This window comes from Xiphias gladius, chromosome 22 (genome assembly GCF_016859285.1).
Source record: "Xiphias gladius isolate SHS-SW01 ecotype Sanya breed wild chromosome 22, ASM1685928v1, whole genome shotgun sequence".
Classification (NCBI taxonomy): Eukaryota; Metazoa; Chordata; class Actinopteri; order Istiophoriformes; family Xiphiidae; genus Xiphias; species Xiphias gladius.
In genome coordinates this window covers 16114152-16127811 of record NC_053421.1, presented here as the reverse complement: position 1 = coordinate 16127811, position 13660 = coordinate 16114152, and the positions used below count along the sequence as shown (strand labels likewise).

The following is a 13660-nucleotide window of genomic DNA, read 5'->3' as shown; positions in this document are numbered from 1 at the left end:
AGAGGAGGAAAGGATGATCCCTGCCTCCCTCATCTCCTTTCCTCTCCACACTAGCCTTATCTTTAAGGCTGATTCAATGGAAATCACCCTCTTCCCCACAGAGGAAGAGAATGAAATTGGAGAAGTTCATGACAGAAATGAAGGAAAGGATGTTGATGCGTATGCAGCAGGAGAGGAGGAGGCAGATGTTGAAGATGACGACGACGATGACGACGACGACGAAGACGACGATGATGATGATTATGATTATGATGATGATGGTGATGGCAATGCTAATGGTGCTGCTGATGGTGATGATGATGATGAAAATAATGAAGATGATGACAGTGATGACCATGATGAGGCAGTTGAGGAAGCTAAGGTGGAGGTTAAAGTGGTGGAAGAGAAGGAAGAGGAGAAAGAAGAAGAGCAGGAGGATGATGAGGAAGAGTGTGATAGCAAAGCAGTGGAGGACCCTACAGATGAGGACAGCTCAGCATCGTTCCTTCATTCACTTTCAGAGACATCTATCAATGAGGGGTTGGACGAATCCTTCTGTTTTCAAGACGATACGGATGACTCATTAGATTCTGCCTCCTATAATGGGGAGGAAGACGAACGTCTATACAGCACTGAGAGGCATGCACAATCAGTAGAACCCACACCAATGGATGCACTTGATCCAACTGACATCCAAACAGAACCTGAACAGGGATCTACCACTGGAACAGGTCAAACTGAAACTTTGCACACACAGCTGAGCACAGACAAACTAGTGGATCATACCGAAACCACCTGTCTTTCTGAAGCGATTGCTGCCAACCCCTCAGATGACAATATAAAACCCAAACTTCTGGATGAACCTAAACCCTGTGAATCTCAGTCAGACCCTGAACTAGAACCTATCAGTGAAATAGGAAAACCTTTGCACATCCAAGTGAGCACAGATGAACCAGTGGATCACCAGAAACTACCATGTCCTTCAGGCGCAACTTCGTGTCAACCAGAGTTCTCCAGAAACCTGAACAACAGTAGGAGTGAGAGTGAGATGATAGACATCTCTGGTTCTTTTAATCCTCTTGAGGAGCCTAAAGACAGTCCCCACATCAGCCCTTCTCCCACTCCCATTGTCATTCATGCTCCTCCTGACCCTGCTGCTGAGTTACACACTTCTCGTCCTCCTGCCCCTTCCACACAGGAAATGACAGATCCTAACAGTTCAGTTCTTCGGGAAGAATTGTCTGAAGAAAATCCCCAGCTGAAAGATACTGATTTGAAACAGAGCAATGATTATTCAGGGGAAAAATCCACAGAAGAACCAGAAAGGGACTCTTTCAAACTGCTCATCAAGCCTCGTCATTGTCAGCCAGAAAGCCACAGGACTGTTGGAGCCACTAGACTTGTATTATCAAAGTCTTTCTCCAATAAATCTGATGTGTCTGGAAGGGCAGAGGCCATGTGTAGGTCTAGTATACCCAGGGAGTCTGACATTGAGCTTGACCAGAGGAATGGGAATTCCTCAGCTGAGTCCATGAGTGTGGAGTGTAGAAGTACTGATTCTGGTCCCTCTCTTGATATAGCCACCGCCACCAATGACTTGAATAAAGGTGTTCTCCTTCTTTCCTGCCCTAAAGATCCTAGTCCCAACCCCAGTAATATCCCTGTATCTGTCTCTCCAGAGATCATCTCAGAACTTGCTGACAATCTGGCCCTGACCCCTGAACACTGCCCTGGTGACTCTGCCCAGGAGAACCTGAGGGAAAACACCCTGAATACTGATGAGGGGGTGCTGGGAGCTGTTGGATCTCCACACTCCCCCCTTGCCATTTCACCCAAAAGGGAAAACTCAGAAACAGACACCAGCAGAGAACTGGGTCCTGGAGCTGGGGCATGGTGTGATGACAGGATGGGGCTTGGGTTAGGTCAAGAATTAGGTTCAGGGGCTGAGTTTGGTGTCTGGGGAGCAGGAGAGTCGCTTTCCCTATCTCTGGGGAAAAGGTATGAGTTAGAGGCAGAGAGTCTGCTCATGTGTGACACAGCGGGCCAAAGCTCACAGACGGCTGTGGTTCCCAACATGAGCAGTGAAGTATATAAAAATTATGACAATGATCTTGGTTCTGTTCTGGATGAGGAAGATAACAACAGTCTGTGTGGAAAGAGGGACCGGATGGCAGATGAAGAATTGGTAGAAGAGGGAGCTTCTGAGTCCAACTTGGCCTGTTGGAAGTCTATTGAGGAGATCTCAGAGGCAGGGGGAGGAGAGGATGGGAGCTCCAGATTCCCAGAGGACGATGTTAGTAATCTAAATTCAGACAATGATGGAGATAACACAGACACAAAAATAGAAGACACTTGGAAGAATTCTAACAATAACAATGACTCTGCATTTGACTCATTGGAAGTAGCCATGTGTGGAAGTCTGAATGCTCTATCAGAGGAAGTGAGACCCCAGAGTGTGAGTGTCAGTGTTAGAGAATCTGTGTCTAATATTCCACTTGAAGAGATGCCACCTCAGGCTTCTGACGCTATGGCTGATGAAAAGCAAGAGTCAACAGACAGCTCCATAAACCAGACATCGGACACAACACAGGCACCATCCCCAAAGGGAGGTGTCTGTAGCATCTCAGTGCCATTAGTTGAAACTCACATGGACCCAGCTGCAACAGATGAACATTTCGGTTCACCAGATAGGTCAAGATGTCATACTCGTCCAGAGTGTCAGACAAACACCCCAGAGAGTAATACAGCATTTTCTTTACTGCATGGATCCTTTGGTTCCTTTACTCCTAAATGTAAGTCTAATGTATCAAGACCAAGTAGAGCTTGTCAAGACAAGGTGGAAAATACTGGTTCTCTGTCAGAACCAGAGACTGTGAAACCTCAGACTGAAAGCCAAAAAAAAGATGATGTGACTGAAAGACTTGGTGATGAACCAAAGACTAAAGATGCCTTCAGAGGACAGCCGTGTGTTGTTTGTAACTCAGGGGAAGGGGATGAGGGAGAAAAAGTGGAAGAGAACGTGAAAGAGAGAGGTGAAGAAAATGATAAGGAGAACAAAAAGGAAAGAAAAACCTCTCCTATACAAAATAGCCCAGAGCACTTTGCATGTCACACCCCTAAGGGGGAAGTTTGCACAGATAAACCAATTGCTGCTAAGAAAGGAAGGAGAGGGAGGCAGAACAAACACAGGGCATCCCAAAGAGGCAGTCATTCTGACTCCAGCCCTGAATCTGTTGATGAGCCAAAGAATGGTGATCCATTAAATACCACAGAAGATGGATGGTCAAAGGGGGTCGCAGACAATACTAAAACTAAGACAGGTCAAAAGGCAAACAACCAAGCGTCATCATTCGACTGTCAACAAAGGACATCTGGGACAGACAAACCAGAATCTAGTTCAAAGATGCAGGGGAATAACAGTCCCAGTCCTGATGCCAAAAGTCCTAGCCATGGATACTGCAATTCAACCACACAAAGCCCAGACAATCTCAATGCTGTGGTGGCATTGAACCAAGAATTACAACAGATACAGGAAGTGCTTGAAGACAGACCACTATTGGATAGTCAGAGAGGAATCACAGTAGACATTAATGACAACAACATAGATACTGGCCACAGCCCATTTACCCAGGATACCATATCATGCTCTATGACTCCACTTCCTTCATCATCATCTCCTGATTCCTCCCCTTTACCTTGTGCATCAAAAGAGCCAGAGGATGATCTTTCCACACCTGTGCAGGAATCCCAACCTGTCCCCTCAGCCCAGAAACAGTCTTCACTATCCATGTGCCACACCACTCCTACCGTTTGCTCTACCTCCCCCAAAACACAACAAGACCCCGATTCCAAATCTCTTCCTAACAACAACCCCGAAGAGGTCTCTGTTGTCCTTTCGACATCTGCCACAAGTGTCTCTCCACCCTCATTTTCCACTGCCATGCCATTAAGCCTGTCCCAGCCTACCCAGGAATCTTCTTCACCTGGGTCAGGGACTCAAGATTCAACATGTGTTCCAGACTCTGTTTCCTGTCCCAAGTCTAAGTCTTATTCAGAGTCTCAGCCGAATCTTAACACCCAGTCTCACAAACAAATTAAGCAAGGTCGCACATGGAGCACACAAGACAGATGCAGAGGTGAGTAAAGAAAGGATTTGCTAGTTAGATTGATATCCCAGCGCAATTCACATTGAGGAATTCCTTGTCCTTTTTGTTACAGTCAGTTCTGGCAACAGTGAAAGGGTGTTTTGCAAGTTGGGATTGTTATAAAAAAAATGTCCACTATATTCCCCTGGTCTGTTAGTTTGAGAGTTTGTTAAAACAAAGTCAAATCTGCGCCTCCTAATACAAATATGATCAATTAATGTGTTCTCTGTAAGGTGCCAGTTTGGCTGAGGATGAGACAGACAGTGAGGATGATGGTGGACTGCCTCGAAATGGTAACAGATCCCAGCCTAGAGGAGTCGCAGGAAACAGAAATGGACTGTTGCAGAATGAGTCTGGTCCATCCAACCAACGGGAAATACAGCCTTTCTCTGCCAACCAAATAACCGACAGACACGCGGGCTGTCCAATCAACCACAGCCACAAGATTTCCGAAGAGATTGACCTATCCTTCAAGAACAATTGTGAGTTGTTTCTGTTGACTCCTGTGGGACAAAGAAATCCCCTAAAATTTTTTGCTCTCTTTTGTACACTCCACCTTTCTCTCTTTTGGCCTGTTTCCATCTCTCTCTCTGTTTGTAGATCACTGTTACTCTGTGTTACATTTAGATGCATTTGAATATGAATGTCCTAACGTGGCTGTGTTTTTCTGTCAGATAACATCACAAGAGACATAAATTATCTGCATTATAAAATTCACTGTTTTAATTATGGCTGACACTTTCCCTAAGCTTTTCCCTATCAATGGCAATGGCACATCCCATATGATGTAAAATCACATGGTATGAGGATATAATTAAATGTATTTTCCATAGGATATTTCAATTCCCTGGTGTTGATTAGATGAGCTTTTGGATTTTATAATGAACACAGCAGTATAGTGTCATCATCAGTATAGCATTACTGAGATAGACCCACTAATACCCTAATTATTTCTACTATGGGGATTAGTTTGTGTGACAGTAAAGATTTGATACACTTCATTTACATTTACTTGTATGTGTGTTGACTATTTGCTTGTGTAGGTTCCATATTGGCTTCCTGTAATGAGTCTGAGAGTGAGGGGTCAGTGCCTGAGCTAGAGGAGCCAGAACCACTGAGACCATCAGAGCCCCAGGTGAGTCTATTCATGCTGCTTGTAGGAAACAAGCAGGATGAATGTAGGACTGTATTCATCTTACTTTTATCTTACTTTTGGTGTTAATAGCAAAATTGACATATGGCAAATTAGCAAACTGGCAAATTAGGAAAACTGAAATATGAAAATATCAATGATTACTATAGTAAGGTAACTAATATTTAGTTTTTCCTTCAGTCTCTCTCCTCAGCAGATGAAGGGCTGAACAGACCGAAACAGAGCCGCAGTGAGAAGAAAGCTCGCAAGGTCAGACGACTGGCTGTATAAAAATACATGAATAAATGGGTCAAAGATAACATTAAAGCTGATTATGAAAGCAATAGTTCCTTAATTGTTTAAGCATATATGAAACTGGTGTTTAATTTGTGCTATTTTCCTCATTTTTTCTCACTCTCCCTGCTGCTGTATGTGTATGTAGGCCATGTCTAAACTGGGTCTAAAGCCGGTCCATGGTGTGACCAGAATTACCATTAGGAAGTCCAAGAGTATCTTGTTTGTCATCAGCAGACCAGATGTATTCAAAAGCCCTGCATCCGACATTTACATTGTATTTGGAGAGGCAAAGGTAAGTCTTTTGTTCTTTCTTCATTATTTAACCTTCAGTACATGTATTGTATTGCCTCTCAATCTCTCCTCTCCTCTCAGATTGAGGACCTATCTCAGCAGGCTCACAAAGCAGCTGCAGAGAAATTCAAGGTACCTGTGACCTCTTCTCCCTTGGCCCCACCTGTCCCGCCCAGCCTCACCATAAAGGAAGAGAGCGAAGAGGAGGAAGAGGAGGTACTGTCTAAACTTATGTTACGGAACACCTATGTATCACAGTAGTGTCAGTACAGTAGAATGTAGTTCTCTGTAAATCCTTTATTCCGTTGTTAACTTTATCCTTTATATCTCTCTCTGTCTATTTTCTTCTTTCAATACATCAGGTGGATGAGGGAGGTCTTGAGCAGAGAGACATTGAGCTGGTGATGGCCCAGGCCAATGTGTCACGAGCCAAGGCCGTCCGTGCACTGAAACACAACAAGAATGACATTGTGAATGCTATCATGGTGAGGAGGAGGGAGGGGGAAGGAGGGAGCGGGAGAGGGAGAGGGTAGAGGGAGGGCAGCTGGTGAACAAAATAATGAGTCATAGCTAGTGAGCGGGGAGTGTATTGAGGGAGGAGGGGGTGTGGGGCGTAGAGGAGAAAGAGCAGAGGACAAATGACAAGTACAATTTGTCCTCGACAGATCCGTAGGTCATCAGTGCAGTTTCATGCCCACTAGGTGGCAGCTACAACTCACAAAGAGATAACTGGTGGAGTTGTTCAAGTGACTGATGATTTTTTGGTCTGTAAGGGAAACACTACGGAGCTGCCACAAGATCACTGGCAAATGTTGGCTGGGTAAAAACACAGCCTCTCATCCAGACAATTTTGTTTATTTAAACAGTGTGCTATCTCCTAGATTGGCTCGTGTTTCTGTTCAATAGTAGTGAAGACACTGGTACATATTCTAGTTTAACAAAGGAAACGCTGCAATAATTTTCTTTATCACCTGAATTTATTCACTATTCATTGTTTTCACAGTTTCGTTTTTCTTCATTTTCTTTTCTCTTTCTCCTTTCCATCTTTCTTCCCCTTTTCCTTATAGGAGCTGACCATGTGAGTGGAGGACAATTTGAATCCTGATCCCCTTCTTCCAGCCTATAATGCCTAAATGCCACTGACTCTTCTGTATCGCTGCTACTGTATGTTGCATCCCCAATACCTGCTAAATAAAGTCCGTTCCAACGTGGGCTGTGACTGCACCATGAGATTAATTTTACTTAAATAATTGCAGATACTATAGTTTGGTGTTCAAACATTAGGGGTAGCTCATGTCTTAACTTCCTGCAAATTGACAAGGCGTAAATTTAAAACATTTTTTCTTTTACTCCATTTTCAAGGTTTAGACCGGAAATATAAATACAGAATTTAACATTGAGCAAAAATGTGCTGACGTATATATTTATCTCTCTACCAACCAAGCCCTACACCTTTTTTTTGCTAGTCAACCACTTTCCCACAAGTATAGAAATTCCATTGGCCTGTGAATGCAGGTTTCCAAAAGCCAGAAGAAAATGCTCAGAAAACGATACATCTTATCAAAAAGTAACATCTATTAAGCGTTTAACGCTACCTTAAAAGTGAAAAGAAAACCAACATTCAACAAAGAAATGGAATCTGCTATTAGTCTCAAACCAATTGATAATTGATATTGATAAATGTATTGTTTTTGTTGCAGCCAAAGGGTAACAGGCCTAAAATTTTCAAGCATTAACAGCTGAGAAACATACAAATGCTTATTTTTTACTCATTCTCCAACCCTTAATACATGTGAATATACAGTATACCTGTAATATATATGGTAACAGATTGGAGCTCCAGTGTGTGAAGCTTGTCATGACATGCTGTTAGTGTGTAGACTTTGTGAAATATAGGCAAGGCATATAGAAATATTTTCTGGTAATGGCTTTTTTTTTTTTTTTAAAGAAACATTGCTATCAGGCTGCACTGTAAGATTGCCATTACATATAATTGTTTTATTGTTTTGCAGAGGCAGTCTGCAGATATTAAGAAAATACTTTGTACTGCTATATCGGTCTTTAGATGCAGAAGATTTATGCCACTCTCACAATTATTCATACCTTAAATACCAGCTTTGGCAAAACATACTCATTGCTTAATGTTAACATATGCAACTACTTCCATAGGAGGGTTATACTTTGCCAGCAGAGATTGTGCCAGACTCAGATGTTACATTTAAAAAAAAAAGAAGTGATTGCTGGCTATGAGATGAAACTCTCATTTTCATCTGTTTCTCACTCTCTAATATGTCACACAGTACTGATAACACTAGCATGCATGGACAGATGCCAAATGCATTTCTGACAATTTATCAACTTTATTGTACAAAACTGATTAGAGTACAAAACATACACCCGGGACGGAGTTCTGCTTTGACAGGCAGTGGCAATAACACGAACACATAGCAAGCATGTTGAGTCATCAGCTTTAAATTACAAGCAATGACTCCATATGTAAATCTGTATTCCCTGTCCGTTTGACTGAATTAGTTCCCATTCTTACACAAATACAGATGTGAAGCTATGATTTATTTCAGTGTGTGAATATATAAAAGTACTGGAATTAATGAATGAAATACTGTCACAGGCAATGTAAACAACATTCAAAAATCAAGATTATACAGTCCACATGGTCTCTGGACATGTGTTGTTAGCAATGTTAAACAGTAGTGCTTCTTTCATTTTAAGCACTGTATCTTACACACCCCTTTCCAAATTACAAACATAGGACTAAAAGCCCAAGGTGCATTTCTTCTTTTAGAATCCATACAAGATTGTAGTATGGGTCAAGAAGTGTTGCTCTCCTGAGTATTTTCCACAGCAGTGCAGGCAGATAACTTCCCTCATGGAAAAAGTAATAAATGCCTCTGGGCTTGGGTCAAGTCTTGTCGATTTAGGCATCTTTAGGAAGTGGTTTTAGCTGGGAGAACGTTGTTCTCAAAGTGTCCCTGGTTGGTGATATTGCCAGCTGGGAAATATCTTGCCACCACAAAGGAAGAACCATCTGATGCAGTGGCCTTACCGACACCCAGCTTTTTAGTGCTCTTCCACACCATTGCTGTGAAATGGCCTGGGTGAAAAGTAAAGAGAGATATAATAAATGGAAAGTAATTAAAGGTGGAAAAGACAGGAAGATGGAGTGAAAAAGAAACAGACTGTTAGGAAACGGTTGAAGTTGAGTGCTCACACACTTAAGTACCTCTAAATATTTACGGACAAAGGAATCTTAATTCCCCTCCCACTAATCAATCCCAAATCTCTCCCTTCTCCCTGTACACTTAACTGCTTTCATTATATGAATCAGTGTGAATCACAGTGATGAGCTACTAGGAATTATCTGCTTCATGTGTGATTAAGTTAAACAGACTCATGCACACTGGACTCTGAGGCTATCGGAAACCATCTGGAGGAATTAGGGCAGACAGGGAATGACGTGGGTTCAGTTTCCCCATGGCGGGTCACTGAGTCAGTCACACACTGGCTGAGGTGTGATATCAGCACGAGAATAACAACAACCTTCCCCATGCCTGGGTTAAAGTGACACTGAGACAGAGAAACTGACAACGAGTGAACACAGAATGACAAAGAGGAACGGAGCATAAACACAGAAGAAAAGATGTGAAGAAATGAGATGAAACTAGACAAGAAGACATGAAAACACATGAGAAGGAAAAAGTATCTGATACAAAAGCCCTGCATCAGACACAAATATTGACTACTTATTAATTATCACAAAAGACTTTAAAAACAGTAAATATTGACTTTTTCAGAAGCCACTACCTGGAAATTTTTGGCATTTTCCTTAAGAAATTACTTTAACCCATTAGTTAATTATCAGAATAGTTACTGATTATTTTTCTTTCAATCAACAAATCAATTAATCACCTAATTGTTTCACCTCTAAATTATTTAACATGATCTTAAATACATAGGGCCATGTTGTTATATCCTGATTGTTATATAGTAGAAATTCTAATGATTACTTATATTTAATATACTTATATTTAATTTAGTAATTTTGTCAAATTTCTTGTTATTATACTGTTGGTCAGCGCAAGTTCCTACCAACTGAAATATGAAAGAAAGTGAGACAGATGGACAGAAACTCTCATGTGTGAATCTCACCAGTGCCAGAGGAAAATCCAGGATGGTTGAAATTGTACTGTTTCACTTCATCATACCAGCGGTCTGCCACATCCTTCCCTGCACGAACACAGGACAAAGTGTAACATCAGCTTAAGGGACAATCAAATCAGTCGTGTGTTGTGCATATTAGTCAGAGTGACAGCATTGTAAGAAGACTGCACCCTGTAGCTACAAATCCCTTTTGGACATGTTGTTTGACGTGCTGCACTCAAGGAGAGGTTTTATGGATCACACGGTCCTGTGCTGACATATTTCTGCAGTGAGTCATGGTCTCAAACACAGTGTGAAGCAGACAGGAAATATATCCCAGCTGTTCACTTGCAGGGTGGGAAAGTCAGCACAGAGTATCTGCTTTAAGCCCTATAGGACCAAACTAATGTATCTATTGAGGGGTGTGTCTCATTACATCTGCCGCATGTATGTTCTACATACATACAAGTACCTCAGGAGGACCACAGAGTTTAACTATGGCTAAGCGTGTGAGAAAAGCATGAGCATATGCACATAATCATTCAGCTGGTATGTTTAGTATGTGTGTATTGACCTGACTGATCATAGGACGCCCATGCCAGATTCTCTCCACAGCTCCCTCTACTGGACTCCACACTATGTTTCAGGATCCTTGTGCTGGCCAGACTTTCAGCATACCTGTGGACAGAGACAAAGAAAGTTGTAAATATCACTGCTTAAATTGTCTTTTTCATCTTTTCACTGTAAATCCTGCTAAAATCTCATTTCTGCATTGGACAGATCACCAGTATGAGTGGCGTATACTTCACAGCTCACCCCTCCTTCAGACATGGCCTTCCCAGAAGTTTTTAAAAGCTCCCTGCCCTGTGCTGTCCTCGAACCCCAAGATAAACAGTATGAAACACCCTTACCATAGAGGTATAGTCGAGTGGAAAATTGCAATATAGGCACAGGAACCAGTTCCTCTAAAAACTGCTTTTGATATTGGATAAGTACTGGACTGGTTAAAGTTTCATTCAATATTTCGATGACTAATTACAGGTTGTAAAGCTAGGAAGTTCAGTATGACAATGATAGTATTGATGTAGTGACATAATTTGTGAATTATATACTCCTATTAACAGTCTGCATCCGGCACAATACTACAGGGATGTTCAACATCTTGGCCTGGTAGTAACCTGTTCATGTCTCAGTTTAAAAGACTGTATTGACAATCATGTGAGTACCATATGACCTCAGTGACTCTCACAACATGGTGTGGATCAACGACAGACTTTATATGCCAGTGGACTCCCTCTTTCCTCCTGCAGAGCTACTTGAAGCTTCTTGGACGAAAGAACAAAATTCTTCAACTCTACAAATACACGTCCAGAGCTTTGTAACTTATTTTGTTGGATTTATGATACCTTCCTCCTGAGCGGGGGTGAAACTGTTGTGATTGCATCATTTCAGCAAGTACCTTTACAAATGTCAGTTGACGCAGAGGGAGATTGATATTGCAATGAACTGTGGTGCACTCTAAATGGTAGATAATCTCCAAACTCAGATATTTACCATCATAGATATTAACAGTATACACAGTATCTAAAAGAGGTGTATTAACAGAGGTGCAGATTCTTATCATTAAAGTTATTACATGCTGTAGCTTAAGGTCTCTTCTTTTAAAATATGTTTTAATACATTAAAATGAACGGGAGAATAAATACTCTCTTTTCCCAACATGGATGTTATTGTGCTTTGAATGTTAGTGTAAATTTTCATGTCAGGTATCATTAAATTTAAGGCTGTGTGCATCTCAGTGTTGCTGTTGCTATTGCACCATAAAGTGTGCTCAAGGAAATGGACAGAAAGTATTACGTAACATAGTTGCCTCTACACTTCCTGACAGTACAAAAATGTGTTTGCACTTAACCAACAGAATACATTCTCTTTGGTAACTTCTCTGAGTTTATTTGGAGATATGATACAGAAAGTCTGGAAATTGAGTTTCACTAAATTTAATGAAATGTTAATATAGCTGCAATGAGCGGCAATGAATTGTCAACATAACCTGTAATCACAACAAAAACAAACCAAGGACCCTTGATACTGTATTATATTTTGTAGTTACTGCATTTGACAGGCTAGACTGGAACTGTCACCGTTATCCCTAGCAGTTTGACAATGACTTGTGTGCATACCTCCTAATTAGGTTTCTAATTTGATCTGTGTGTGTAGTAACCCACCGGGCAGCGTCTCTGCTCAACTTGGTGCTCAGCTTCAGTGGAGGAGCCTGGTGTTTCTTCCTGTACTCATTATGGCACCGCAGCACCTCCTCAGCAAACTGCTTTGAGGCTGAGAGACAAAGACAGAGAAGGGTCAGACAGCCAGAGAGAGAAAAACCCGACAAAGGAGACATGACGATGCAACATGGAGACTCATACATGACTGCAGGGTAAAAACTTGAGCTGAGTTTGAGCTGCACCACCTACAGACTGACTGACCTCAGACAGTGAGTACTAACTCGCTGACAGATGATGGAGGCAGAGTAGGAAACGTCATCCACACCAACCCCCCTCTGCCTGGTGCCTATCACTCACTGGCCTTTTCATAAGTCCTGCAATCTCTTGAGTGCTTGCACACAATAGGCACATTCAAACAGTCACACAGAAACAATACAAATGCCAATGCTGCCAGCATTTACTCAGCATGCTGCAAGATGAATCTTAACTAAGTCTCAGAGAAAACCTTTTTGAAATCTTACTGGAATCAGCATTAGTGAGGAAAAAAGAATTAGTGAAAAATAAAAGACATTTGATTTGCAGTTCTGTATATTCTCTGTCCTATTTTTCAAAGATAGCAAAGCTCACAAACACATACAGTAAACAAACAAGCCCTAACACACACACACACACAGTTTCACTGGGGGGAAAGTTCTAACTCAGGCTAGACCGATGCAATTAAAGTTAAAATTCTCTGGGTGCAGTTTCCACTTACCTGACTTTCCCATGGTGCGGACAGAGGAAACCTTTCAGTAAAATCAGTAACAAGATTGAACGAAAGCAGCCTCCCTTCTGTCTTCTTTTCGTTTCCTGCTCTCTTTCTCTCTGCCTCTTTCTCTGTTGCTTGCTCCCCCTTTTAGTGCTGTCTAACGCTGATGCTCTGAAACAACTACTAACCCTTTTACTTTGGGCCTTTCCTTCAATTCCTTCCACCTATCTGTGATTATTACGTAACATGCTTCCTCCTCAAGTCTTGTTTGACTACATTTAACACAAACTGCCTGTCTCTGTTGTAGCCACACACCCTACTTTGTGCATGCGTTACAACTATCTTAATGGCTCAGAGGAGCACACACCCACACTATCTATACTTTCCTACAAATGAAAGGGGAGCCCCTGCAGTGGTTGGTGACATCATCTCTGTGAGACACATGCCCATATATGGCTCCGTGATTCTTTTCTCTGCAATTTGGTAGCTAGGAAGAATGCTATTCCTACCAGCCGTAGCTGGGATAGTGGCTTTTCTCACAGTTTACACCATCATGATGCAGCGCTGTGCCCTAGCTAATGTGCCACTGAACACACTGGCAAACTCTAGACAGGTCACAAAGTACGTACTCACTCATGCTCACTGCTACTCAACTGACATATCTCATATCTCTCATATACCCTTTCAC

At 41.9% G+C, this 13660-nt stretch overlaps 2 protein-coding genes across 2 annotated transcripts; one reads left to right on the top strand and one right to left on the bottom strand.

Moving 5' to 3' along the window:
- The first annotated feature begins 263 nt into the window (after positions 1-263).
- On the top strand, positions 264-7046 carry nacad (NAC alpha domain containing). Its single transcript, XM_040118289.1, has 8 exons — positions 264-4115; positions 4358-4606; positions 5168-5259; positions 5458-5526; positions 5699-5845; positions 5926-6060; positions 6207-6329; positions 6912-7046. The coding sequence occupies exons 1-8, from the start codon at positions 647-649 to the stop codon at positions 6924-6926; spliced, it is 4299 nt and encodes a 1432-aa protein (XP_039974223.1). The 5' UTR covers positions 264-646; the 3' UTR covers positions 6927-7046.
- A 1025-nt stretch (positions 7047-8071) lies between these two features.
- On the bottom strand, positions 8072-13377 carry glipr2l (GLI pathogenesis-related 2, like). The gene is made up of 5 exons (XM_040116788.1): positions 12979-13377; positions 12228-12336; positions 10577-10680; positions 10012-10089; positions 8072-8956 (listed from the first exon to the last, which is right to left on the bottom strand). Exons 1-5 carry the CDS (start codon positions 12989-12991, stop codon positions 8790-8792), a joined length of 471 nt encoding a protein of 156 aa, XP_039972722.1. The 5' UTR covers positions 12992-13377; the 3' UTR covers positions 8072-8789.
- Positions 13378-13660: the final 283 nt, after the last annotated feature.

Excerpts from the sequence above, each read along its gene's own strand:
- nacad (XM_040118289.1), top strand. The coding sequence starts at position 647 with ATGGATGCACTTGATCCAACTGACATCCAAACAGAACCTGAACAGGGA. Across the intron at positions 4,116-4,357 it reads CACACAAGACAGATGCAGAG|GTGCCAGTTTGGCTGAGGAT; the intron begins GTGAGTAAAGAA and ends GTTCTCTGTAAG. Across the intron at positions 4,607-5,167 it reads CCTATCCTTCAAGAACAATT|GTTCCATATTGGCTTCCTGT; the intron begins GTGAGTTGTTTC and ends TTGCTTGTGTAG.
- glipr2l (XM_040116788.1), bottom strand. Across the intron at positions 10,681-12,227 it reads TTGAGCAGAGACGCTGCCCG|GTATGCTGAAAGTCTGGCCA; the intron begins GTGGGTTACTAC and ends CTCTGTCCACAG. Across the intron at positions 8,957-10,011 it reads TGGATTTTCCTCTGGCACTG|GCCATTTCACAGCAATGGTG; the intron begins GTGAGATTCACA and ends CTTTTCACCCAG.